Raw genomic sequence first — 27,812 nt, forward strand, 5'->3', positions numbered from 1 at the left:
GCTGTACCTCGCTGTCACAGCATTTACATACTTGTTGCCTTTTAGCATGAACAAGTGCTGCTATTCTGACCCGTCTCATCAGCGAGCCTTTTTCAGCCTGTCTGTCAACCCCGTCTGCCGGCGTTATACTTCCTGCTTTATTTATACCTGACTCACAGTCTGGAGGAGTGAGGTATTTTTGGTACCAATCAGTATCACATGCGTTAACACTGGAGTATCCTGGTTATGATCACATTTTTAGATTATTCTGGTTACATTTTGCGCACATAAACATCATCCTGGTTTCAGAAATCTGTTTACAGTCTTATACTGGTTCTGAGAAACCTGGACATAACCTGCAACTAACAATTAATTCCATTATTAATCATTGATTAGTCTGCTGATTATTTTCCTGATTAATTATTTAGTCCAAAATCCAAAGACTCTTCATTTTCTATCATAAATATCAAAGAATAGAAAGAAAAAAAGTCAAAATTCTCTGATTTCAGCTTCTTAAATGTAAATATTTTCTGTTCTTTACTCATTTATGACAATAAAATTAATGTCTCTGGGTTGTGGAACATCTGAAGACGTCATCTCGGGAAACACTGATGACATTTTCCTCCATTCTGTGACATTTTATGGACCAAAAAACTAATTGATTACTTGAGAAAATAATCAAGAGTAATTGACATTGAAAATAATCATTACTTGCAGCCCTAGAGTTGGTTCATTGAAATGTACATGTATGACGTTTGAGCGGAGGACTGCTATGATTGGTGGAACTCGCAGGAAGCAATGATGATTGGTCAAATTTCCTGAAAAGTTGCGCTGATTGGACAATATTGCAAGGATGTGCTGAATTTACAGGGATTGGTTGAATTTGCCTTAATTGTTGCGATTGCAACATTGCGACTTCCTGGGTTGACTTGAAGGTGAGAGATCAAGCTTCAACTTCACACAGAAGATAAAAAACCTGAATAATGCCAGAATCATGTATTCAGGAATATGAATGATCAGGTTTCTCATGGTCAGTGTAAACATCATGTCTTCTATAAGCTCAAAACCAGGACACTAGTATGCATGTAAATGCGCTCACTGACAAATGAATGGCATCACTTCTTATCATTTCATATAACAAATAATAGTTTAATTAGTTTCATGTACCTGGGAGACGGGCAGCGCCAGGTTCTCGGCCACCTCACTGGGGTCCACCAGTCGGTAAAACTCGTCCTCGAGCTCCTGGAGCTTCTGTTTCCTCTGGCTCACCTTCTCCCTCTCCAGCTGGTCCCGCTCAGCTCGCTCTGACGCCGACACCGAAACGGCGTACAATACCGACCTCTGCTCCGGGTCGCTGCTGCCGCTGCTGCTGTTTGGCTGGTGCTGCTGGTCCGGCCGCAGCTCAGGACCGACGCCGGTGGCGGCCCAGTCAGGTCTGGCTGCGGCGCCGTGTGCTCCGTTGGTGGTGGAAGTGGTGGTGGCGTGGTTGCCGTTGCTCACGCTGGTCAAGCTGGAGGTGCTGTTGATGTTAGCACTGCTGTTGCTGGCAGTGCAGCTGTGCTCCAGGCAGAAGGACTTGAAGCGCACCTCGTCGTTCTCTGCCAGGATGGTCCTCATCTCCAGGCCGTGGTCAAAGGCGCACGTCACATGGAAGGCCACGATACAGGAGGGCATGGAGCACTGGGAGAAGGAAGAAAGAGAGGAAATGTTGTTAAGAACAGAGGAAGGAGGAAAGTGGTACAGAAGAGACAAGGGATGAAGGATGAGAAGGATGTAGGGAGCCAAAGAAGAGATGGAGCACTGGAACTGACCCTTGGCTGAGACCCCTGTGAACAGCATCTGTCCAGTTATAGCTTTGTAACTGTAACTAGGCACTGCAGGCCTGTCAAGCTTTGCATTTCTCTATATCAGCCTCATTCTACTCGCAGCCCACCGGCCAGATAAAGCCCTTTTGAGTTTTTGTATGGCCCGCAAGAGGCTGCCTGCAAATCAGGCTGGCGTGTGTGATATGATAAATAAAACTAATGTACATATATCTGAGCTACTTTGAGACATCTGAACCACAGTCTGTATGATCTGAGCCAATATGGTCTTGGTTATGTAAAGCTCTTACGTGCTGTGGCTGGCTGCGACAGGATTACACTCACACCTGCCATTCGCTACGTCAAGCCTTACGTTGCACTCTGTGCACTCAAACTATGTTGAAATAGCAAAATCAAGGCAGTGTCATTTCTCTCACAGACTCAAAGCGGCCCAAAAAGACAGAAGTCTGATATATGTATAGTGGTTCTATAGCAGTAAGTCACATGATTGAGATATGTAATGTTATCTTGAAAGTGCAAATATGACAGATCTGTTTATGATTCAAATGGGCCTACTTACTGTTAGTCTGCAGACTGTTTGTCATCTTGTTTTTTTACATTTGTGGATATGGACTTGTCAGAAAACATCTCATGCTTCCTTGATTTTTTAGAAGCAACTTTTTGCACTTCTGTATTGAGCCTTGTAGCCAAAGCATTCCTAGTTTTTTTGTATGGCCTGGCTACTGTCTGGAATTGATTATAACACCATTAAAGAGAAAAAGGGATGCACATGACTAGTTTATTCCATGCAGTAATACATCTGGTAACATTATGTTGTAAGAATTATTTGTAGCCATTAATTGATAAAGTATTTTGTGAGGCCCACAAAGCCCCAGTGACTTTCATTTTTGGCCCACTTGCTGTTGATGCTGATTATCCCTGTGCTGCATGTTGAAACAGTGTGCATGGGGCTCCAAGAAGAGCAGTACTCACTGTCTCATGAATTTGGATGGTGGTGTCTTATTTGTACTCTTTCTTTTATCTAACGCAAGCTGTAAATGTTAGCATGTCCAGTATGCCACCTCTCTCTGGCTCACTCTCTTAGCACTACGCTGGGTTAGCTTAGCTCTCTCTCTGATCGTAGTCCAGCTGGACAGGCTGGGTGACCGTCTCAAGGTCTGCTGCACTTACACCAATCCCTGCACTTCCATTCCCACCATTAATGAGTGTATTCCTGTCATATATTGTTAACGCATACGAGTTGTATTTCACCATCCGACCAGTGTTTGCTGGCATGTAAACTAGCTTTACATATTTAAAACATTTTAAAAAGGTCAGATGGAAACATTAAAAACTTAGCTGGAGACAAACTTCTCAACTCAAGGAGATTAAGCATTAGCATTAGCTAACATTAGCTAGCCACCCTTATAAAATCTACTAGCGACAGTCATCAATTTAGCTTTTTTTTCCCCCTAAGACTGTTCCACCTAGTCCCCCCCTACTGTGCTGTGATTGGCTAGTTCTTGTTACCACGACGATGTGTCCTCATGATTGGGAGAAAGCCTTTCTAGCATTGTGAACGGGTGTATTTAAACATAAACCGTGACATTTTTGAAAACATACTCAAGCAGTTTTCTTGCTTAAACCTAACCAAGTAGTTTCTGTTCCTCGTCCCAACCAATTTGAAAGTCAAAACTAAAAATAAAGAAGCTGTGAGACTGTTCAAAAACTACTGCCAATTCCGATGTTATCACTGAAAACTGTATTGCGTGCAGAGTGAGCATGGAAAGCCTGAAAGACGTAGCAACAGTAACTAAGGAGGGCGGGGCTTAGTGAAATATGGGAGGAGAGAAAAAAGTAAACAGTGAAAGGGAAATCCCATTGAGTGTTAATTCTGTTTTCATGTTCATTAAAAAGACAAGTAGATTGGCAGAAAACAGTGGTTTCTGTTTTGGAGAGAACCTCCATCTTTGAAACACACATGCATGTAAACACATATTTTTTCTTCAATCTCTCAGGCACTTTGTCACAACCATTTGTTTTAAAGTGTCATTTTCGGTCCATTTCTTGCGTTATCGAGGTTCCAATAGAAGTGCAGCAAAGCAGAAAGACAAGCCAAGTCACAACAAACACGGTTCCCCCATTTCTGCTGACATTTTGGTAACTTGGGAAAATGTGTGGATGTGTGTCTGTGCGCGTGTGTGTGTGTGTGTCACACAGTGCTATCCATTACAGGTCATACTAAGAGGCGGCCTCCCACTGAGTCCCTCCAGGCATGGTGTGATTTGGAGTGTGTGAGCCCTTGTGGCTATGTGTTGTTGTCACAGTGTGCGTGTACATTTGAAAATGTGTGCGTGCAGGTCGGTGCTTGTACTTTTCAGAGAGAGTTCAGCATTCGGCGGGCTGGTGACTCTCTTCTCCGTGTTGCTTTATGAGAGTGGTGACAAAAAAAACCTGACTGATTCTACTGACTCCACCATCTGGGAATAAAACTTCTGCTTAACATTTTCACAAACAAGCTTTCCCCTCTCACTCAATATTTCTCCCTTCCCTGGTTCAACTGCATTCAGCAACTTAAAAGAAAAAGAAAAAAAAAAACACAGCAGCATTTAGTTCACAGCAAAACCTACTGTAGTCTTACAAATGATGTTTGAGACACAAAAACCTTAAACTGATATTCTAGTCGGAGAAACAGGTTCCCATGCACCCCGCTGTATGTGCCATTTTTTTTTTGCAGCCTGCTTTCTTAGGACCCTAATGGTGTCTAGTTAGGGATTTTTGATGTTGCCAACATCAACAAATGTCCCATTCAGTTCATTTGGCAGCCATGTTGACTTGTTCTCCATGTGAGTGTCGACAAACACCAATTTTCATAACTCCTAAAGCAGACAACATACAAAGAGAAATGAATCTACTTTTTCCACATAATATTAGACATTAGAAATCTAATAGAAAGGTCCTGGACATGGTACAACCATTCTTTATTGGTGAAAAAACAGGAAAATGCCAAATAATTTGTGTTGTTTTGTTTCGTTATAGCATGAAAGTCTGAGGTTATGTCATGGAAGTCTGATCTTAATATGGTTTAAAAGATGTGGCAAAAATGCAAAAAACTTTTGAGGCTATTATATCCTGTTTTTGCAGTAATTACCTTGAACTCAGTCGCGTCCGTGCTGCATTTTTCCTCATCAGTCCCCGTCACACCCCCAACAACAATACACTGATTTTGAACTAAAGTAGGTCATCAGTATGCGAGGTAAACCAGTTCATCATCACAACCTGTCAGCCTTCAGGCGTGCACGAAATCTGTGTGAGGCCGCAGCCTGTGTGTTGCTGAGAGGTCTATCCATATTCTGTTTTTTATTCGGTAAGGAAATGCAATAAACGGCAGGGCAAATAAAGTTACGTTTCTGTTTAGTTTTGTTTTTATGCTAATCACTCTTTTTTCCCCGTCTCTCTCGGTTCCTCTTTCTTCACCCAGGATCGAGGGTTATTTGTTTGTTGGGGGGATAAACAGAGAAATATCACACCTGAACCACAACTTACATAATTTCTGAACTTGCATATGAACCCATGTGAAACGACAAACAGACTAACAGGAGACTCCCTGACTACTTTATCTTCCAGTGCGAGCCCTGATGTACGCCCCAAACCCTCGTCGGCCTGATCGGACAGGAACATTAAAACAATCAGTGGTGTAAAAAAGGTTGGGGATCCCTGGTGTAGGTTAGTCAGAGTAGCCAGGACACTGTGTTCGGACAGAAATGCAGCTTTTGCATCTTTTTAATGCAATTTAATAGTAGGATGGTGGCAGAAACATTAGAGATAGACACCTCAACACCTGTACAGCTACATCAACACTGGGAGTTAGCAAGGAAATGTTTTTGACTTGTGAGCTCTGTATCTCCATAACTGCCAACTTTCTAGCAATCCAATCACGTTTGGGATTTGAATCCCTCTCATAAATAAATCCATATATTAATATATATATAATACATTATGTTTCATTTAGAAATTCATGAAATTACCAAAGCTAAAGACAAATATTTAGTCTGTTATTGTGGTTGTTTGGTTTACTTCATGTTATAGGTGAAACTTGATGCATCTAATCTGATGTACACTTTGATGTTAACTCTTAACGGAGCTTTAAATACATTTCAGTGAGAAAAAAAACTGTCCTCAATAAACTAAATCACTGAGTAAATAAAAGCCAGCGATGGAGCAACAGAAGGTGTGATCCAATAATCACATATCTGGCCTGTGTGACACCACTATAGATGTATCAAGTGGATTTACAGTCTGCACTGTAAACTGATTTTATTACTGACTTCTCCAAATGTCAGACTAAGCCCGCTGCAGCTGCTACCAAGTGTCAAAAGGCAAAAGGTTGAACACAGCGTGGAGTCGACTAGATGTGTTGTTTGGTACGGGCCGAGTCATTGCAAAAAAAAAAAAAAAAAGTCATTTGGCCTTTTCGACTGCACCTGCTCATTTCTGGCAGCAGATTCATTAATAATGGTTTTCATCACTGCCCACGCTGACTCTGAGTACTTCTAGGTGTTTATGTATGACAGTTTATCTTCAACCCTCTGAATGAAGATATGAATCATATAATGATTGAATCATTTCTACTTTCCCCATGAGGATGATTTAGGCCTGTGTTTATGAAATGGTTACAAGAAATATTTCACTTACGAGAAATATTTCCTCTAATGTACCCTGTTTACCAACAGCAGACTTTCCTTCCTGCTCCAGTTTTGGTTTCTTTTTCTTTTGTATCGAGTTCAGCAACTTCAAACAAATAAAATCAACCTACGCCTGTCCAAGGGGACGTGTCAAAGCGTGAGGCCAGCATATTTTTTTTAAACGTTTGCAAGCTCCTCGTATTTACAGTCTGTTACAAACACCTGCAGAGTGATGAGGCACAGAGCGTCAATGTTCAGCTTCAAAAACTGTTCAGGGACAAAAACTGTGTCCTGCTCATAGAGTACTCCTTGAACTCGTCTCCGTCCAACTTAAGCTCTTGAACCAAACAATGGTGACCATTGAGATGTTCCCTCGCCCAAAAAATCTCATGAACCTGCCCAGATCAGCGGGTCTCCCTATGTGTTTCAGCCTTCCCTTAATCCAGAGCAAGTACTCTACCTGCTGCTGTCATTTTTACATTCAGTATTTGCTGATGACACAAACTATCTCTTGAATTGTTTTAGCTGAAAAAGCTCTCCCAGCTCGCTGTTTACAGAGGAACGTTTCTGACTAAGAAAAAAAAAAGCTTGCAAAGAGCCCCTTTTGGCTTGATTTCACTGGTCATGGTTGAACCGCGTTACGGCCGAGCCACGGCCGCCGGAGGTGGAAGGCCTGCGTCCCAGAAGCGGTTCTCCACTTTGTTCCGTGAATATGTGCAGAATCTGTTTTTGACAAATGCTACGTCAATCTGCAGAGCAGATTGAGAAGGCAGAAAGTCAGACACAGAAACAGCAGAGAGAATCCTGTTAATTTTCAAACTAAAAGACCCTCGAGAAGAGCAAGTCCACATAACCCCTTTATTCTCCCCATATTTTTCATTTTATTAACTTTCCAACACTATTAACTTGCAAATTATTCTATCATCATTTTCTTTATCATCTTTGAATGTTTAGTATGTTAAGCACAGAAGCGCTTCAGTCCAAACAGTTTTAATTTGTGTCAAAACAAACACAACACCAATACTTCCCACACGCATCTGTTCAACAGTTCTAGATAATTAAGAGGTGGTCACTGAACACAGGCTTCTGTAGAAATTTCAAAGAATTTTTTTATTACTCCAAATATACCGTTTGGCAGAATTTAAGAGCTCAAACTGGCAGGCTTTGTAGGTGAGACATTCATCATGAAAATCCAAGCCCACCTTTCCAGTTGCAACCTTGTCAAATGAAGAAATCCTGATGAAATCATGGATTTTAAGACTTGACAGCAGCTACAGTACATCAATGCCAATATGTATCACATAGTTTTCCTGAGGATTTGAAGTGTTGGTCCTTGGATGCAGAGAGAGTCTGACACCTGAGGAATATTGATGATTTGTGCAGCTATATTTCTTTTTTTTTTTTTCATGTTCAAAATCTCAAGGTCAAATCTGCAAACATTCAAGGATTTCGATGCCCAGTTGTAATCTACATTTGAAAACTTATCCTCGGACATAAAGTGCTCTGAATTTTAGCCTTTCATGCAATGTCCTACACGTTAACAAGTGTAGCAGCAGTACTATCAGCTATACTAAAACCTTAAGTCTTAAGGGAGAGCAGAAGTCTGCGATGCAAAGACTGAACTCCTTAACATTTATTACTGAAGACTGAAGTTGTTCACAGACTCTGTGAGCTTTAATAAATGCGGTACAGGCTTGACTGGTTGACCTTTCCAGTGCACCTTCTTTTAATAAAGCACTAATTAAGAGTCTCATTACACTTGGAGAAGTTGCCAATTATTACAGCAAGTCGTTAAATACAAATATTTACATCTGAGACACCCGGCTGTCATTATGGGAGGGACTGTTAGCACATGAAAAGAAACACAACAAGGTATCATTAGACAAACTGAAGCTTGTTATCACTAAATTACCAAAGGAAGAAATGACCAAAGACTTGAAGTAGAAGATTTTGGTGCAACATGGCTTAAGCTGTTCGAGCGACTGTAATAGCGCTGCAACAATTAGTCGATTAATCAATTAGTAGTCAACTATTAAATTAATCACCAACTATGTTGAAAGGCAATTAATTAGGAATCCAACATGGTGGCAGCTTTGCAGAAAGGCTACATAGATACGACCAGTCTTCTCACGGATGGTCTCATTTGCTTATTTTTTTCATATAGACACATCAGTATTAAATTTGAGACTGTTTCATAACAGGTATGGAAAACATTAAAAAAAAAAAATCAAGACTTTATTCTGTCTCAGACTCTCCTTTGCATAAACCTTTCCAGACAGTAAACTGATCTGTTATTTCATATTTTTCGCTGAATTTAAGTCGACACAGGACTCCTGCTGCTCACGGTTACGTGTAGCGCTGCATATATACCGTCTATGTGCGGTGGCAGCTGATCAGTGAGAGAGTTTGTACAGCCGTCTGCCTCCAGTGAGGGGAAACACAAGAGAGAGAAAGACTCTCTCCATGGGAGCAATTCTGGCTCAAGGACTCGCTGTTAATCTACAGCATCAATACTGTGACGGCAAACAGCCTCACCGCTGCACAAACAAACATCTGCACACACGTGTGTGTACACATGTTCATACACATCCAGCACATGTGTGAGCACACCGTACACACACACGTGCAGGTGGAGCGCAGGGTCGTAGGAATCCAGTTCACCTCGAGGGCACTTTTAACGCCTAATGGTCCGCAGGCTAATAGCTGTAAAGTGGGTTAGTGTTAGTGTGTCAGCAGGGGTTTTGTTTGTGTACTCTGCAGCATGTTAAAGAGGTGCCGGGTTAAAACAGATCCACCCGCGCCCAGCGGGAGGCTAAGAACTACGATGATCTGTGTTGTTGAGAGACATTTTGAGTGCGTGTGCTGATTTTATACTTTAAAACAATCCTGCAAGAGCTTTGCTGTGTTTATGTGTGTATATACTGTAGGTATGCTACTTTGTGTGGGTGTGCCTTTAAGGCTTTATTTCAGAATGTACATCCCATCTTTCTGTGAGGCTGAGTGGGTTTGAACTTTGATGCTGCTCCAGAAATTAAACCTTAACACTGAATTTCACACACAATTAAAACTTTCTCCAGTTTTCTTCAACCTCGTTTGCAGTCTAACACCACCTCCAGATGATGTACATTATGCATACAGATGGTATGAGGATTGGAAAAGACAGAGGAGGAAGACGAAGAAGAAAGAGTGCATCTGAACAGAAACAAATAACGTGTGTAACAATGCATTATGCAAAACCACTGACTTACACAGTAACTTGACAAAATGTAATTAATTTTCATTTCATTATGTAATAACGCCCACATTTCATACCACAAGTGACTTCACGTTTTGGTGGTTATTACAAAATGCAAGAACTGCTCTTTTTTTGCATTAAATCATAATAATATGGTGCATACCACCCAAAATGGATGCACAAAATCATTATAATTTCATCATAAACACAAATTACTGCCTTGCATCCATGTCTGTCTCATACGTATAATATACATGGTGAAGACTTTGGTGGAAACAACTTAATTCATTACAAAACCTTTTTTATTTTAAGACACCGAGGTCCTTTCATAACGTAAATCACAGTGGATGCAGTGATGAGGGTTTATCTGACCTACCTGTATGCAGGTTCCTGTGTGTTCTCGACACAGGCTGCAGGACAGAGCCCAGCGGCTGGCGGGGATGTGGGAAACCTTGGTAATGGGCTCCATCTTCTCTGGACAGCCTATACTCACCTGCAGGGAACACACAACAGGTAGAAATGCATATATGTCTGACACAGAGCACAATTTCTGATATGCAATCAACACTGTCGAGTCATTTCAATTCATGTATACAGCACAGTTTGAAAACCACCGGAATAATAAATAATACAAATTTCATATCATTGCCCGCTAGTTTTTTACTAATTCTCATCCCAGACATGGTCTTATCTTAAACCTACCCAAACTGTGACCATTTAACAACGTTACTGACGTCTCACATACTGTTTTTACACCAAAATTAGCTCATATATGCAGACAAGTTGCTTTTCTGTTTTTCTTTTCTCTCTCAAGTGCACTGCAAAGCTGAGACTCATGTCTGGGCAGGAAAGCGGAGAGAGAAACATTGCTAAAAGTCTCTGTGTGTTCAGCTCTCAGTGGTTTTGTAGCTTCTGACTGAATCTCTGTGGTTTGAAGTTTGGTTTCTCTCCTGTGTTGCTGTTTGTACTTCAGGAATCTGTTTTATTTTACTGTTTCATGTTCACTTTCACAATTTCTTGGCCCCAATATTTATCATACACTACCAATAAAAACTCCTAAATGTACAATGAAAATATGTATCGATATAAAAACAAGCAATCTGTAGGTGTTTTCTTGGGCTCTGAAGAACCTAAATGATTAATAAAAAAAATTAAAATAGGTCAGTGTGACGCCTTGTACCACAGTTATTTCATTAATACAAATATGTAACAATTACCAGCTGGAGATCCACTGAATGTGGATCTTCTGCTGAATGATAATAACCAACTTATTGTAGCTTGAATGATAATTTCTTCAAATTTCAAAGCCAAGATTTGTAATTAGAAAGTCTGTCCTTGGACCCAGCGCAGGGACACCTGTGCTCCTTGGAAAAATCACTACAGTTAAGCCCAGCAGTGTGACTCACTCTCTCTGAGCGGTCTATTCAGAACGACTTTGGCCCCAAAACTTGCTCCACCAAATAAAACCAAAATGTCATTGACCTGTGCCAACCAGCCATGCAGAATAGAGTGGAGAGCACTCATCACCAAAGAGCCATTTCTTCCTTCCTTCCTCCGCTGCTTTTTTCTTTCCAAAAACCATTTCACCTCTTTCACATTAACTTATTCTCATATTTGCGGCCGGGCCGTCCTTCCTTGTCCTTCACGCTTACATTAACAAGCTGACGACTGATTTCCGCAGGTCGTGCCCCCCCCTTTCTCTGTTCATCCACTCGTCTTTCTATCTGATTTTCTTTTCCTCCTCTCATCTGCTCATCCACAGAACAAGCCCACGGCCTCGGCTCTTTCTTTCATTATTGATGTCTTTTGTACAGCACACTCGATCGGAGTAGGGGTCAATTTTCACTCCATTGAGGATGTCAATAGAAGTGCAATTCAGACAATGATGCCACAGCTGTCACCGGCTGCGTTCGCTTCTTTTATACACTTGATGTACGAAACGATCAATGGCAAAAGGATTTCGAGTTTTTGAATGCTGTGGTTAATTGATTGGATTGTTCTCATCCATGATGCCCACACACGCAGAGGTCGCACTTTACACAATTCCTCCACCTTCCTCTTTTTGGTTGGTTTGTCAATACTCAAAAGGCTGAAAAGTCAGAGCTGTAGCTTACTATGTACTGTACGTGCAGCCCGTTCTCATTCCCAGCTCGACAAACACCGACATTTTTTCACTGTCCCTTGGCGACTTGAACAGACTCACACGGGTACATATAAAGGTTCCTCTCTTGTGGTATTCACAACCTTGTAAGCCGACCTGATTTCTCAAGTCTTGTACACAACTTCTGATCTAGTTATTAGGAGCTACGAGTTCCATATGAAGGCAGCAACTGTCGCTTATAATGGTCAGTTTTGTTCAACTGAAAATAAGCTTGTACATATGCTGTTTATGACAAATCAGCATTTTCCATCCAAACAGTTGTTATCAGACTCAAAATCCTGAGAGTCTTAGATATTTAGTTACATTTCCAGAATATAAAGATCAGTTGATCACCTGACTTGGCTTTCATGGTACACATGTCACTGATGACCTGATACTGAGCCTCTCTCATCTATCCAGATACCATCTGGTTGTACACTTCTAAGTCTTGGTAACATATAAAGAATGAAGAATGCAGTCATTATCTACAGTACTCAACCTCATGCTGATCGATCGGTCGGGTTAAGTTTGGTAGTCCACAAAACACTGCTGGAGTTAAAGAGGAAAACATCACCACCTGTTAACCTTAGTTTCTAAAAACAATGTGGCATTTCTTGTTGGCCGAGTCCTTCTCTGAGAGTTTTAGCAGCTTCCCCACCTTTCTCCTGAACATTTCAGTGGTTTAGACATTCTGTAGTCATCTTAAACTGAATATTCGGTGTGTAATCCATTCTGTTGGTTATATTTCCAGTACCTCCATAATGGTCATGCATCCAGGCTGTGACATCGGTGCAAACACTCTGTAATTTTGCGGCACCAACTGAGTTGCTTCTATCCCATCAAGTATTGGAAAACGCCTCGTCATTTCGTACCAAATGGAGTATCAGTGAGCAAATAAACATGCGGCATGCTTATAGCAAGAAAACCAATACGTTATTAAAAGTTTTAAGGTACATAACAAGCGTCTTGTGAGTCACTTCACTCTGACGACAAACACGGTCTTGCCCTAAATGTGCGCAAGTAGTTTTGTTGCCTAGCCCTACACAAACTGTGATCGCTTCACAACATTAAGCACATGTCAAAAAGACTTTCTTGATGCTCACAGCATCTTTCATTGCTGCGAAAGGGTTAACATGGACGGCCTGGTGTGTCTTATACAGATGATAAAGGGCACCTCGTGCAACTGTATGAGACACTGAGGGGCAGCGACAAAACGTCGGTATTTGATGAGTTGGGATGAGAACGAGTCGTGTGCGTTTGCGTGCCTTTAGCGCGTTCATTCCCCGATGAGCACATTCTCGCCCCAATTACTTCACATTTCAAAGCCGGTAGATGGAAAACTGACAAAATTTGAAATCACTTCAGTGGAAATGGGTAGAAATCACAGTCTTAAATGAAAAGGCATTTTATAAGAGGGGCTCCACGTCTTTCTGTGTGTATGTGTGTGTGTGCGTGTGTGTGTGTGTGCGTGTGCGTGTGTGTTGAAAAGCCGTTTAAAGAGAGACCTCTCTCTGGGGGTTGGAGGCAGAGGGCAGGAGCCAGCTACACACACAACTCTGCAGGGGGGCTGTATCGTTTGAAGGCTGGATGGTGTGTTCACGCGCACAAACACACACACACACACACACACGCACGTGCAAGCAAACCCACACATACACAAACATGCATCTCTATGAATGACACTCTCACACACGGAGCCGCTTTTCTGGAAATTTCCACTACTATCATATTCAGTAGAAATATACGAGCCCAAAATGTTGTGATTTATGTGTTTATTTGTGTAGATGTCTGCTATTAACAGCTCTTTAGCTCATACAAGCACACACGACTGAGTCTTTGCAAGGACACGCACACAAACACACAAACGCACATCCAGCGCAGACATGCAAATTATCTTTTCTTCCCCTCCACGCTAGGAAGAGAAAACAAAAGCGAACGGAGCAACGAAAACAATTAGCCCAATCAAGGGTGACAGAAGGCAATTAGAAGTAAAAGGTTTGAGCTGCCAAAAGCTACTCTATTACTGAGAAATCTGCTGGTGGAGTGTGTTGCTGAATAGGCTGAAGACACATGACTGACTCTCTTAACAGTTTAAAGGTGTGTGTGTGCGAGGCGTGAAGCAACATCCGTCCCTGAACCTCCAAAATGAGCGGCTGCTTTTTGTCCATTTTGAGCTTTTGGATGAGAGACGTTTCCAAAAGGTGTCATCAAGACACCTCACGCCGAAATGAGCGGCTGCGCGGCTACGCGCCTGACAAAAGAGGTTCCTCGTGAATCAATTTACATTATTTGCAGACTGTTACGAGCGAAGTCTTGACTGAAAAAGGTACATGAAGTATTTTAAGCATTTGCTGTTAACAAGGAAACTCAGGTGGAAAAAAATAGACAGGTGCGAGTGCTTCTAAAATCTAGGCCACATTTTCCCAAAACCTTGTTGTACACTCGGCGTACTCACATGACGTGTGCACTGAAAGAGTTATGGGTCACTGCAATCAGCCCTCCTTACTAGAGATGTCACGATTAACCAAATCTGTGATCTGATTTGACTTTTGAAATCACAATTTGGTTCATTTTAAACATTTCTTTTAGCACTGTGTTATACCATGGTTGGGCTATCCGGTCCTATCACACTTAACCATAACTGTCTTTGATTTTTTGGGGGGTTGAATTTTGAGTGATTACTACTTTGATTCAGGCACCCAACAACAAACGATGACATTTTAGCTTGATTATTTGGCCTGCTGCTCTGTGTTTGCTTCCAGTTTTTCCTCGTTTTGCCTCCAGCTAACGCTGTGACGTATATGGTACCAAGTGTGATATAATGCCTCCTAAGCTACAGTGTGTCATCTCTGATATTTTTTTTTGTCTCCTGTGGACAAGTGCCAGGCACCACAAGAAGGCGGGGGTGGACAGAAAATAATGCTGGGGGAATCTGCCTTTCATTCTGCTTTTTGATGCGATTCTTGAACTTGAAAGCTTATTTTGATTGAGATTCTATTTAATATTGAAATCATGACCACACTGACTGTGAAGCAATACCTTGTCATTTTATTTTGCCCATTTAATGGTCTAGAGGAGTGAGAACTCCTGCTCAGCGGCACCTACTGAGCCCAGGAATGAGCAAGAGAAAACTGCCTGTAGAGCTAGAATATTTTCTCATCTAACGCAGTGAATTAAGGATTGATTTTGACCAAACCAGGGCTGATGATTGTCTGAGCAGTGGAAAGATGAACCAAGAAAGTTTGGGTGAGCTTTATTTTATAGTTAACAAAACATTTAAGCTCGTCTCAGTTCCTAAAAAGAAAGAAACTTGAACTCAGAAGGTGTGTGGTTGAATTTTTTTTGTTTGTTAAAGGAAATAAGTGCAAGAATATTTCCTTTCTTGACATTTTATGACTTTATTTTGTTTATTTATTGGACATAGCATACGTACTGTGGCATGCTTGTGGCTAACACACATCACTGCAGGTAACTTTGACTTTCTTTGTCATGGTATCAAATGTATTAGAGTATTGTTTGTTTTGTTTTTTTAATACTAGTATCAAAAGTTATACACCTAAAGAAACAGTGCATGTATCCATCACATACTGGAGACAGGAGACAGATTATTTGCACTTATGTGTTACATGCATACAGAATGTACATGAGCACCCATCAATAAGACCACATTCATTCATTATCTTTCATTACAGCGATCTGCACTGCCTCTGCACTTCTGCTCCATCTTTAACAGGAGAACTTTCAAACCACTGTACCAGAAAGAGCGTGCAGAACGAATAAGCATTTCAAAGATGGCTGCTGCATCGTTTGGGGTGAGGATGAGAAAACTGAAGTTCAGTCAAAACACAAGTGTAGAAGTCAAAATAAGCGCCGTGCGGGTCTTCATCAAAGAATTTCAAACACCCCTCAGTCTTTCAGGTGGTTTTCTTCCCCCCTCTTTCATGGTGTAGACACCTTGTCCAAGAGCAGCTTGTTTACATATTTTTATACAGTAGCACACCAAATGTTCTTTGCCTCTTGGTGTTTATGTGGCTGCTGATTCCTCTGAGCTAATGTAGGATAGATTGATTTTTACACACACTTTGACAATGACTACAGCTGCATGCACTCACGCAACAACCACTCACTCTCTAGAGCCACTTTGCACCAATATTCAACACTCACAGGTAAAAAGAAAAGCACAGATACCAATTTCTCCATCAAATGTGGCATTAAATGCAGCCACAAGATGTCTAGATTCCAGAGTGTGGTGTGTGACTGGGATCATAATCACAAACACCCAGGTGCCCCCACTAAATGATGACACACTGAGGCCTCTCTTTGATTGGAAGAATCAAGTCCGAGACCAATTACAGGAAATTAAGAAAGCAACTAACTTCAGCACAAGAGCACACGCAGGCTAACTGACGACAAGCACGTCACAATCTGGATCTGGATCTTTTAAGCCGCGTCTCTCCTTGGGTCTCACCTCAGGGATCCATAAGGCACAGCTGACGTGGACCCACTTGGTTCCACTGCGGGTGGGCTTGAGGGCCCCCCCTCTCTTGGGGCAGAGCAGACATTTGGGCTGGACGCCCAGAGCGCAGGTCCGACACAGCCAGTTCCCCTGGGGTACCTTCAGGATGCCGTAACACGCCTGCGACGGGGAGAAAGAGGAAGAAAAGTTAGGAGGGGTGACAGTGTGGAGAGGACAGATAAAGAGAGATGATTTATAACTTGTTTAATTTCCTTAAAGGAACAGCTCTGTTCGAAGGTCACGAAATCCACTTATTCATGTTTTGTACGGAATAACAAACGAGATATTAAATGTTAGTGGTGCTGGCAGGAAAGATTTTGTTACCCTCGGACAGAGTCAGGCTAACTGACCCTTCCAAAGCCCCGCCCCTTTTTGCTCTGTGTTCCAATAACAGCTGAGTAAGCCTGGCACCCAATCAACTTTCTCCTCTCCTGTTTCCTGTACCTGGACATGTTGAAAAGAAAACCAAACTGTGTCTAAAACTGTGTCATGCTGTGTCTAAAATCACCTCTGTGTCAGTAAGAGTATACAGAAAGCTGAGTATATATACATAGAAAAGACAAAACAGTTAATACATAACCAATTAATCGTTAAGGTTATTTTATTTACTTTCTTTTTTTTATTTTCTTTCTTATTATTTCTCTTTTTTCTTCTTTTAGTTACTTATTACATTAAAATGAATATCTTTGTCTGTTTAGACTGAGAAAATGAGACACTTAAGACATCACCTTGAACTTTGAAAACCAGGATGGATTTTTTTTTTTTTTTTTTACCATCTTCTGACATTTTATAGACGCTGCATCTCTAGATTAAACATGGTAAATAACTTCAGCCTTTCTTGTTATTTATTATTAAACAATTTGAACAGGGGCAAGTAAAAACTGACTTTAGCCGAGTAGATTTCTGACTCACTTGCTCGACCAGATATGTGAAAAGGAAAAAAAAAAAGCATTAATGATGAACCTTGTAGTTAACAGACACAGACATAGCCGTATCCTAAGTAAGCTAATATTAGAAAAACACTGTAACTTCCGTGGGCAGACATGAAAGTGGTATCAAACCTCTAATCTAACTCCCCCCTCCCCCAAAATGTCAAACTATTCCTTTAGCAAAGTTTGTCCAGTGAGACGGTGGAAAGTTGTTATGACAAATAAAGTGTAACATTAAAAGACCAAATGAGAGGTTTTGCACTCTGAGGCCTATTAACTACTAATCACTTAATGCAAAATATTGGTAAGTGATAATATTTTTATGCTTTCAGGTGGTCAGTTCTTTCAGTTCTTTTCACTCGCTTTGAAAACAACCACGGTCAGCTTCTGTGCCATGCATTCACAAGAGACGCTATCAGGAAATTAAACTCAGAAGTCACACAGTAAACACTGACACTGTGAAACTGACCATCTGAATCTGGAGGCTAGAAATTTTCCACATGCACAAAAACAGCCCCTGCCAGCTGCTGTATAACTTTTACCAAATCTTGCAATCCTGTCCATTGACCAAAGGAAAACTCTGCATTATCATCTTCTGCTAAATGTATGAACAAAGTCTGCTAAAACATGCAAAATCATCATCATGGTCTTTTAACTGTATAATCTCCCTGTTTATAAAGTGAAATAAATTACTATCATCAATGTATATACATATATACATGCTGGTAATACCATTCAATTAGATATATTAATTCATTTGAGATATGTTCCTCATTTGTTTACATAACTTCAATAAAGAAGTATGAGTGAGTCCAGACCGGCGTAGAGAAAGAGTGATGATTTACAACAGCCTGCATTTGAACCCAGACACGATTTTAACAAGCTCCACCACAAGGCCACCCCATCGTCATGTTTTTCTGTCAGAATCTTTTCATTTGTGGAAAAAGCAGACTTTCAGTGGCTGCTGCTTCTAAACTGAAAACTAAAAAGTAATTACAGTCTGCTGCTTATTTCTTCTGTCATATTAAATTAGCAAATTCACAGATTTCAACATGACACATGGCAAAACACTCCTCCTCTCTCTCCCTTTTACCTCATGTTACAGCTCTTTAGAGGTTACGCTCGCTGCTGCTGCTGCAATAACACACACACACACACACACACACACACCAAAACACATGCAAAAACGCTCAAACAATTCCACCCCATATTAGGGCCCCACCCTAAACTTTGCTTTCCACAGGAATTATATCAACTTAAGGAAACAAGACATTTACCAAACGCCTCTTGGTGCTGTTTTAAAAACACAGCAGGTTATTGTACCATCAGTGCTCCACCTATATCCTCTTCCGTTAACGTACAGGGGTGCCCTGAACAATTTTCATGCCAACACTTTAACATGCCGACATTTATTTGATAAGACTCAGTCCGCGGGGTCTGAAACAAAATGGCTTCATTGCCAGATATGATTTACTCCTTAACCATCTCAAAGTGTCTCTATTGTGTAGAATGAGTCATTCTTAAGATCTCTTTTTCCTCCATTATTATAACTTATACAGCAGATCTGTCAAATCTAGTTTCCCTCCAGTGAAGTCAAACTGTCGCGTCTTTAGTTGAGGTCTGAATGAAGTTCATAGCAAAAAAACAAACAAACCCCTAAACATCCAGAAAACATGATTTCAGGAACCAATGCTGCTATAAATACGTCAGGAGAAACACATCCTGAGCTGGTAGAGTACACACATTCTTTACTCAAGTAGAAGTAGAGATGTGTTTAAAAAAAAGACAAAAGAAGTAGAAGTAGATGTACTGATTCAAGTTCTTTAATAAAGTGTGAAAAAGTAGCTCTCTTTGTCTGTTACATCTTTTACCTGTTTTGTCTTGTTAGTTCTTCTTCGACTTGTTGTATCTTTTTCATCTTTTTAGTTCTTTTTTGTCTTATTACATATTTTAGATTTTTTACATCCATCATGTTGTTTTTGTCTTTAATGTCGTTTACGTTGTTTTCATCTTTTATATCGTTCTTGTCTTTATACCTCTTTAAGTTCCTTTGCATCTTGTTACATAGTTTTTGTCTTGTTATATTTTATGCATCTTGTTAAGTATTTTAAATCTTCTTACAACACAAAAAAGATGTAACGTCTTTTCTGTTACGTTTCATGTTTATCTTTTTACGTCTTATGTCCTATATCTTTTTTGTTTTGTCACGTTTTTTACATCAACTTTCGTCTTCTTACATTTTTGTAACTTACATTTTGTCTTTTTACATCTGATGTGTGTGATATGCAATCATCTTTCCTGAGTGTAATTTACCATCCATTCAGGCTGAAGTCAGTCTTGGGAAGGCAGCGCAAAACGACGTGAAATAAAAAAAAAAATCCCCTCAAATGCATTAAAACTAAAGTAACAAGCCTGTTTCAGAAGGCTAAGGAGCAGAAAATACTTATAATTGTGTTAAAATGTAGAGTAAAAGCTGTCAAAAAACATAAATACTGAAATTAAGTACAGATACCCAAAAATTCAGTACAGTAACGAGGTATTAGTACTTTGTTGCTTCCCTCATTTGAATACATCACATTATATGACTGCAAAGCCAGAATACAAACTCAGTTATAGTAAAATTAAAAGATGTAAAGGTAAGAGAAAAAACCACAAACAAACTTCACTCTGGCAGGAGTAAATAAAATGAGACATCAGAGACTCCATCTTCATTAAAAGCAATTAAAAAGCTTTACTGATCAAAGGATTTTATTGATCAAACCAGACACATCAGTGAGCAGGACCCGTTTTCTACCTGCTGAAGGTTAGACACAGAACAGTCAGTGCTGAATGTGTTTACTCTGTAAAAGCAATAATATCACTTAATACTCGCTGGGAGCAACAATTTCTTTCACTGCTTGTTACATTTTGTTTCCATGACACTTCAACGTTTGGCAGTTCTTCTTCTACTTAACAAGAACTGGGGAAACACTGTGATTACCCTGCGGAGCGGCGCTGAACAACAGGGTTTTGAACTGGTAACAAAATTGTTTGTATCTTTGTACCAGCTTGCAAAACTGGAGCGAGTTTAACTGGAAAAGACTAATAATTTACTTTATTACATCCTCTCACTCCCCAGTTTACTGGAGAAAATAAATAAAAATTATTATCGTGTTTTCTAGCATTGTCTGGAGAGGGATACAAAAACCCAAACATAGTTAAAAATTAAATATATTGCTGGTAGCTGGTAAAAAAAGGGTCTTACCAGGATATAAATAGACAATCATGACAGTATTTCAATATTAATATATTTGCACTGTTATGACCTGGGTGTCTGTGGTGAAATTATCAGAAAAAATGTTGCAGATATAAATATAGACATAAACAAAATGGATAATGCAAACATCACATTTTCTGCAAAAGTCCTCCAGGTTACAGCCAGGCCTTATTATATTATTATATTAAGATTATAGACCAGAGGGACAAGATCTCATGGAATCTCGCAGGATTTCACCGGACATGATTTCCTGTGACCTCACGTGGAAGCAGATATAAACAACCTGGAAACTGACAGAGTGCAACAGTTTTCTGTAGTAAAACTTTGCAGTCTGGATAAGAAAACGTTTGAGGAGACGCACCAACACCATCAACAGGTTGTTTATTCTTCAGCCAGAACAAGAGGTGAGATTTTAACTGTCCCTCTGTGAACGGCAGTCTGCTGCTGGCTAACATTAGCCTGAAGAGCTAGAAAGTTTACGGCTGTTCTGACCATCATGCAGAACATGTGTGTGGATATGTGTGGCACAGATATGTGATGCTGATTGGCCGGTCATCGGTCAGGGCCAGTTACCGGCTGGCTCCGGTTCTGACCAGTCGATCGGCGCATCCCTACTTATTAGTCCTAAATAACTTAAATTTCTTTTATTTGAAATTCTGGCCCCTACAGTGTCAACAGTGTGATTTCTGTGCCTTGAATAAAGCTAATTGATGATCACTGCATCACATAATCGTCGATCGTCATTTTTTCCCCCCACCTAGTGAAACTAGAGTGAAAAATTAGGTGACAGACCAACATGAGATTTGGTCTGCAGTCGGAGGAAACTATTTCCATCCAGTGTCATAACAGCAGGTACGAAGAGGCAGTCTGATGACACTAAAGGTGTGTTAGTGCCAACGGGGCCGACAGAACAATTAACACTGTGTCAGTGTGTAACAAACACAGCAGAGCCCCTCAAGCCTCAGGTTGTCACAGGCGCCATTTGTGAAATTGCTACTGTAAAGTACATGCACTTTCACACTGTTGATGAATGAAGTCAGAGGGAGAAAAATACGAGTAAGGCAGTAAGGCTTTGAGGAAAACAGCAAAACTTTGTCTGAACAACCTTAATCTTGTATTGTTGGTTTGTTTTTCTGAAGAGTGACTTTCTTATTCTGTAATGCCAATGGGAAACTTAAAGGAGCAATATGTAACAATTAATCGTCCAAAAATGAGTACTTGAAATCCTATTTAATATACTGTTTATAGTTGAAGCAAGTCGTCTCCCCTTGATCCCCTCCTCAGACTTGAGGAAGCTCAGGCAGGCTGCAGGAACACTGCAGGAACACTGCAGGAACACTGCAGGAACACTGCAGGAACGCAACACGAGCCTAACATCACAATTTGACAATACAAACAAACAACTGTGAGTCCTACACTGTAAGTTGATCAGCTGTTTTTAACTGCCAATGTGAAGTCAAGCCCAATATCCTAAAAACAAAAAGCCCACTGCTCTGAAAATACATCCTCTGGAGTTGAAGTTCAGTGACTTCCTGTCTTCTGCCTGTAAGACTCCATTTTTTTCCAATTTAATCGTTTTAACATCTACGCCTTCTGAAAGATTATTAATGATTTCTTCTGACTCATAAACAGACACTAACTCAATCGGTGAACATTTGGCTTTAAATTGAACTCTAATTAATATGAAATGGGCAAACGATAACACAAGTTACACACCGGAATAGAAACAGACACCGCAGCAACTTAGCATGTTTCTTTGATCTCTGATTTTATGATTTATTACAGTTCCTGACCTGATGGACGCAGACGTTGCACTTGTCACAGAAGACCATCTCGTTGCCGTCCTCTCCCTCTGGCGAGCGGCAGACGTCGCACACCACGTCCTCGTCGTACTCGATGCCCAGGCCTTCCTCCGTCTCGATGGCCTGCCGCATCTTCTCCTCGCACACGCTCTCCAGCTCGACCAGAACACACTCCATCGTCAACTCGTCCAGCTCTGGTAATGCTGGCGGCAAGAAGACGGGAAGTAAAGCTTGATTAGTTGTTTTTTTTTTTAGCCTCTCAAATTCGACTAGAAGACCAAGAAACCAATCTTTTGCAAGTCTGGTGAGGCAGAAAAGACTGGAAGGAAGGACGGAGAAGGGGGGTTGATTAGAGGAGAGTATTTTTGCTTGTCCACAGCAGATCTTGGATACTACTGAACCGATTAGGCTGATTTTTTTGTGCATATATATGACTTTATGCTGAAGGACCTTTGCGATTTCCACCTTTTTACACATCATGTTTTTTCCTTTAGGAGAGAAAGGTGTCTTAATGCAGATCTTCTCCGTTATTCAAAAATTTTAAAGTGTTGAAAGCTGAGATTGAGTCGTGACCGCTGGTGGGAAGGATGAACATTTGAGAAAATACTAAGCCTGTACAGAGCAATTAAAATTAAGAGTGTGGTAACAGGGTCAACACTTAAGAGTGTGCTTTAGTTCTTGTTATCGACAAGGACAACAGTAATGGGAAGCTGCTCATAGGAAACTGAAAACGAGTGAGCCAATTTACAAAATTCCAGTTATTTTTGGCCAGAACACAGTCTCACACTTTAATTGGAAATGCACACAGCTTCCCTTTGCAAGTACACCTCACACGGGTCATTTTCTGTATTCTCTGGGCTGTCTTCAGATAAAATGTGCTGAAAATTAGCTGCAGGATGTGGGAGTATGTGGCGCTGCAGTTGACTCTTTGCTAACCAGAAGAGAAAAGCAGAGAAATGTTACACGTGCTCCATCACTACGAGGACATTTTACTATCAAAGCCAAAAGAGCCACGACAGAATTTGCCAGTAAGCCCTTCTTGCCGACAGCTCAGCTCACCACACCGCCAAGTGTCGGCATTAGTATTCCTGCCGCATTTGCATCTCAAAGTAATGCCTTGCTCTAAGGCTGGTTAATAGTTGATGAAAACTGATTTAACGGGCGAATGAGAGCTTTCTTCCTCATGAAAAATAAAAAAGTATTTGAGGTACCAGGAAAGTAAACACTCTGGTTTCCAGGATGGTGGCAAACAGATGTGGCCTACTATTATCTCATTACATGCAACAAGATTACAATGATTATACAAAAAGGGTAACAGTGAGGCATTGAATCTAGTGTCTTTTCCCGAAATAAAGATGATTATTTGGGTATTTGGAGGCTGTAATATGCCACAAATCCTAAACTCTGGCTATAAATGAAGACCACACCAATGCATTTTTTTAAGTAATAGAAAACATTAAGAATAAGGTGATAATTTCTACATTCAGTATTTAGATTGTTCTGTCACGCTGACTCGCCTGAACGCTCCAAGCGGCTATAAAGACACTTCTGCTGTCCTGGCTTCTGTAGTTGAGGATTATTTATTGATCTATCTGAAGGACTGAGCGCTCAGCTGGGAGGTTTTTTAAGTGGAGCTGAGCATCCTGTGTCTATATCTATTATTTATGTCACTCAATCTATTCCCATCTCAAAATAAAAAAAAAAATAAAAAAAACTTTATTTACTGATTCTTGAGCATCTTATTGCAACCTGAGCTGCAGTATCTCATAAACAAGAGGAGCTCAGACACACACCAGTCCAACAAAAATACTGTCTAACTTCTGCAACATTTTGGAAATGTAACATCAACTTTAAAGGGACAGTTCACCCCAAAGTCAAAAATACATAATTTTTCATTTACCTGTAGTGCTATTCTATTCTATTTCTATGTAGATTGTTGTGTTAAATTGCCTTTTCTGCATTATTTTTTAAACAAAAGTTTACATTTGAGCTACCAAAAATGTACTTTGTGCACCATTTAGGGGTTTGGTGGCCAGTGGAGCCAGTCTGTAAAACTATTAGCATCTGTCCCCAACAAAGGAGCTGAACAAACCAGCATGGTAAAAAAAAAAAAAAGGAATGCTCAAATAACAGCATTTTACTCTATCAACCCATTTTTGGGAAAGAGTTTGGGAAACACTGATCGAGATGGACGAATAGCACTCCAGGCCAGAAAAATACGTATTTTTGTTTTGGGGGTGAACTGTCCCTTTAATGACGTTGAAAACAGGTCAACTTTTCGATCACATCTTTAATTCTTTAATTTGGCATTAACGAAGAAAAGAAAGGGAGAAACTGTGTGAGTGTTGTGCTGTAGTTGTGGATTTGCAAACAGCAGAGAAAAGGGAAGCAGAGTTAGATATTAACCTGCTGTGACATTTACATCATGAACTGAACACACACACACACACACAAAGTGACACCACTGTTCACACATATTTGAGTGCGTCTGCACTGTGCATTCTGTGTGTGTCTGTTTACTTTATATTTATCTTCTGTGTGTGTGTTTCTGTGTTTGTAAATGTGACAGCTGTGACAGACACTTACCATTGTGTCTATGTGCTCATGACTGCACTTATACAGCATCCAACACACACACACACACAGGACAGAACAATATAATTTGGCGGAGATCTGCGCTTTACTGAGTGACGTATACTAGTTTAACTTATTTTATTGAATGCATTACAATGTTATGAGGCCGGATCTGTAATACCAAGTGTTTTTTTTTCTCTATAACCACCAACAGACTGGATGTTTTTCAGTGTTACGTGCTGCTGTAATGGACTGGTTTTCTGCAATAAATCAAGTTTTCTCTTTGCTGAATTATCTGAAAAGCTAATCAACCTCCATCTCTAAATCCAACATGTATAAATAACCAAAATTACAGCACGGCCAGTATCAGCATTCTGTCTCTAAGTACACACATTTATACACATACAGTAAAAAAGAGGATGGAGATAGAAAAATGCTGAATCATCCCACACATGAGTCCAGAGCCATATAACCTCCCCTAGCAGAACCAATCAACCATTTGTTTGTTTGTTGGTCTAGCATTGAAGGTTATGAGAAACAACCCACTTTTGCTGCTGGAAGAGGCTGTGTGTGTGTGTGTGTGTGTGTGTGTGTGTGTGTGTGTGTGTGTGTGTGTGCGTGTGTGTGTGTGTGTGTGTGTGTTATAAGGACAATGCGTCCCAGAAGTAAGGCCTGAAACCCCAGCGGGGATTTATAAACACAATTACTACGCTTTATCTGAAAGGAGCCGATCAGATATCGAATAAAATGGTGGAGATGGGAGAGATGCTCGGGGTCAGCAGTTGTCACCATGGCAAAATGGAGGATGGAGCAAAGCCACGGAGAGAGAAAGTGACAGTAACTGTAGACAAAGAGGAACGGAGAAGATGGGAAAAAGCAGGCGATGATGAAGAAGGAGAGGAGGGAATGATGAGAGAAAATGGAAGAAAGAAAAGAGGATGTACTGCAGTTATGGTCCAGTACGTTTAATCAAATTTTGAGACCTTTTAGACTTTTTAAAATGTGACTTGGAGGTAGATTTTCAATTTAAAACTTCATAGAAACATCTGAAAATGTTTATTTTTGATTGAGTATATCTAATAAATATTGAAAAGGGAAATTCTGACATTGAGCTGAAAGAAAACTGACCCAAGATGACTTTTAATAAAATAATACACAGCCTCATTTAGCTGGAAACCACCAACTGCCGATCTAATCCCTCTGGGAACTTTTGATGAACTGACTGTAAAGGTAAAAGGGGACAGTTTATATAAAATAAAGTGATTTTTTTAATACTGAACTCCTCTTGGTGGCAGTTAGTTTAGTCGGTGTGCAAAAATCACCAACTGGAGGAGATGCAAACGAGCAACCATCAGATTTTCCCAACAAGGACGCCCTAACCTGCTCTGGCCACCAGCAAACAGGCTAAGCTCCTTGTCTAAAAAACAAGAACCCTGGCTCTATTTTTGTGGAATTTCATGCACTCACAACCTATTTTCTCTGATATGCAGAAACAAAGCTGGCTTAAAGGTATAACCAGCAACATTTTCCTAAAGAAATCATCACTTACGACCTACTAGAAGCGTGTGGCAGTGGCTGTACCTGCAGAGACCCCGCCCTCTGACTGTATTTGTCTTATTGTTTCTGATTGTTTTACTGCGTTCAGGACATTTCACCCACAATGTTGGTATTTGACATCCTGATGTGTTTAGGAACAGCTCGGACAAATCCTCTCTACTCTACCTTTAAGAAAATTGTGTTATTTATGATAATTTTTCGTTCTCCACCTGCTCTCTCGCTGTATGTTGGGAAGAAGTTTTTATAAGAGAGAATACGGCATTTCTTAATTGTCCACGCTTCTGTTAAAGCAAGTTTATGTGTTACCCTGACTAAACAGTGCTGAAACAACTAGTCAGTTAATCGATGAGTTAACTGAGAAAAAATTGATAGAATTGAGTTGTTTATCAGGGAAAAATGCAAAACATCACTGGTGCCAGCTTCTAGAAATATGAGAATTTGCTTCTTTTATTGGTTTTATATCATTGATAATAGAATATCTTTAAATTTTGAGCAGCTGAAAGGGGAAAAAAAAGCAAAACCTTGGAGATTGTGATGAGTATTTTTCACTGTCTCAAATTGTATTATGATCCTACATCAACAGAGGTTTACTGATGAGTATTTTTCTGTCTTCTGTCAAGATGTTTGGCTGTTATTTGTGAGTTTATACTCACCCATCTGTCTGAACTCGTGGTTGACCAGCTCCAACCAGGCGACGTCCAGGTCATCCAGGTCATAGCAGGTGTAGCGCTGGGTGGGAGGAGGCTGGGCGCTGCTCTCCCTCTCCTGCCTGCTGTTGGACAGACCGCCTGTCGACTCCGGCAGCAACCTGGAACAAATGCGAAGATACACGAGTTTATCACGTGGTCTGGAAACACAACTGAAAAACTTGTTTAAACATTTAAAAAAAAAGGCTTCATGTCTGATTCCAAACATGGAGCCACGTTTGTCTTAAAAATAACTGAAAGTGCGTCAAACATTTCCAGCTCTTGATCGACAAATTCATTAAGCGGTAACACACAACGTGGAGTGCTGTGGTTGTTGGCACCTGTGGGCTGCGGTCGTGCATCAGCACAATGTCAACACTTGCCCCAATGTAACACAGCCTCAAGTATGTTATTGCTTAAAGGCTCATTTACAACACTTACAGCTGCATCACACATAAAAGTGGCAACTTTGGATTTTAACTGTTTTATTTTAGCTGAGAGAGCAGTTTTATTTTGATCTTCTGAATAAACACCTGGATACATGTTTTCTGTGTAATGGATTAAATTATATTCATTAAAACTGTATTTATCCAGAGAAGACTGACTCAACACCGTCTTTCATCGTCTTTCTCATCGTAGGTCTGAGTCACA

General features: G+C 40.5%; 1 protein-coding gene across 2 annotated transcripts in view; it reads right to left on the minus strand.

The window, feature by feature from the left end:
• Nucleotides 1-27,812, minus strand: part of jade2 (jade family PHD finger 2) — a 255,881-nt gene that overhangs the window by 93,982 nt on the left and 134,087 nt on the right. For both annotated transcript variants that reach the window (XM_084729924.1, XM_084729922.1), the window contains exons 5-9: nt 27,129-27,283; nt 22,336-22,547; nt 16,310-16,477; nt 10,078-10,194; nt 1,147-1,659 (exon numbers count right to left, since the gene is read on the minus strand). In XM_084729924.1, the coding sequence (XP_084586050.1) occupies nt 1,147-1,659; nt 10,078-10,194; nt 16,310-16,477; nt 22,336-22,547; nt 27,129-27,283 (1,165 nt within the window). The remainder of the gene's footprint in view (nt 1-1,146; nt 1,660-10,077; nt 10,195-16,309; nt 16,478-22,335; nt 22,548-27,128; nt 27,284-27,812) is intronic.

This window comes from Lutjanus erythropterus, chromosome 11 (assembly GCF_056507025.1).
Source record: "Lutjanus erythropterus isolate fLutEry1 chromosome 11, fLutEry1.hap2, whole genome shotgun sequence".
NCBI lineage: Eukaryota > Metazoa > Chordata > Actinopteri > Lutjaniformes > Lutjanidae > Lutjanus > Lutjanus erythropterus.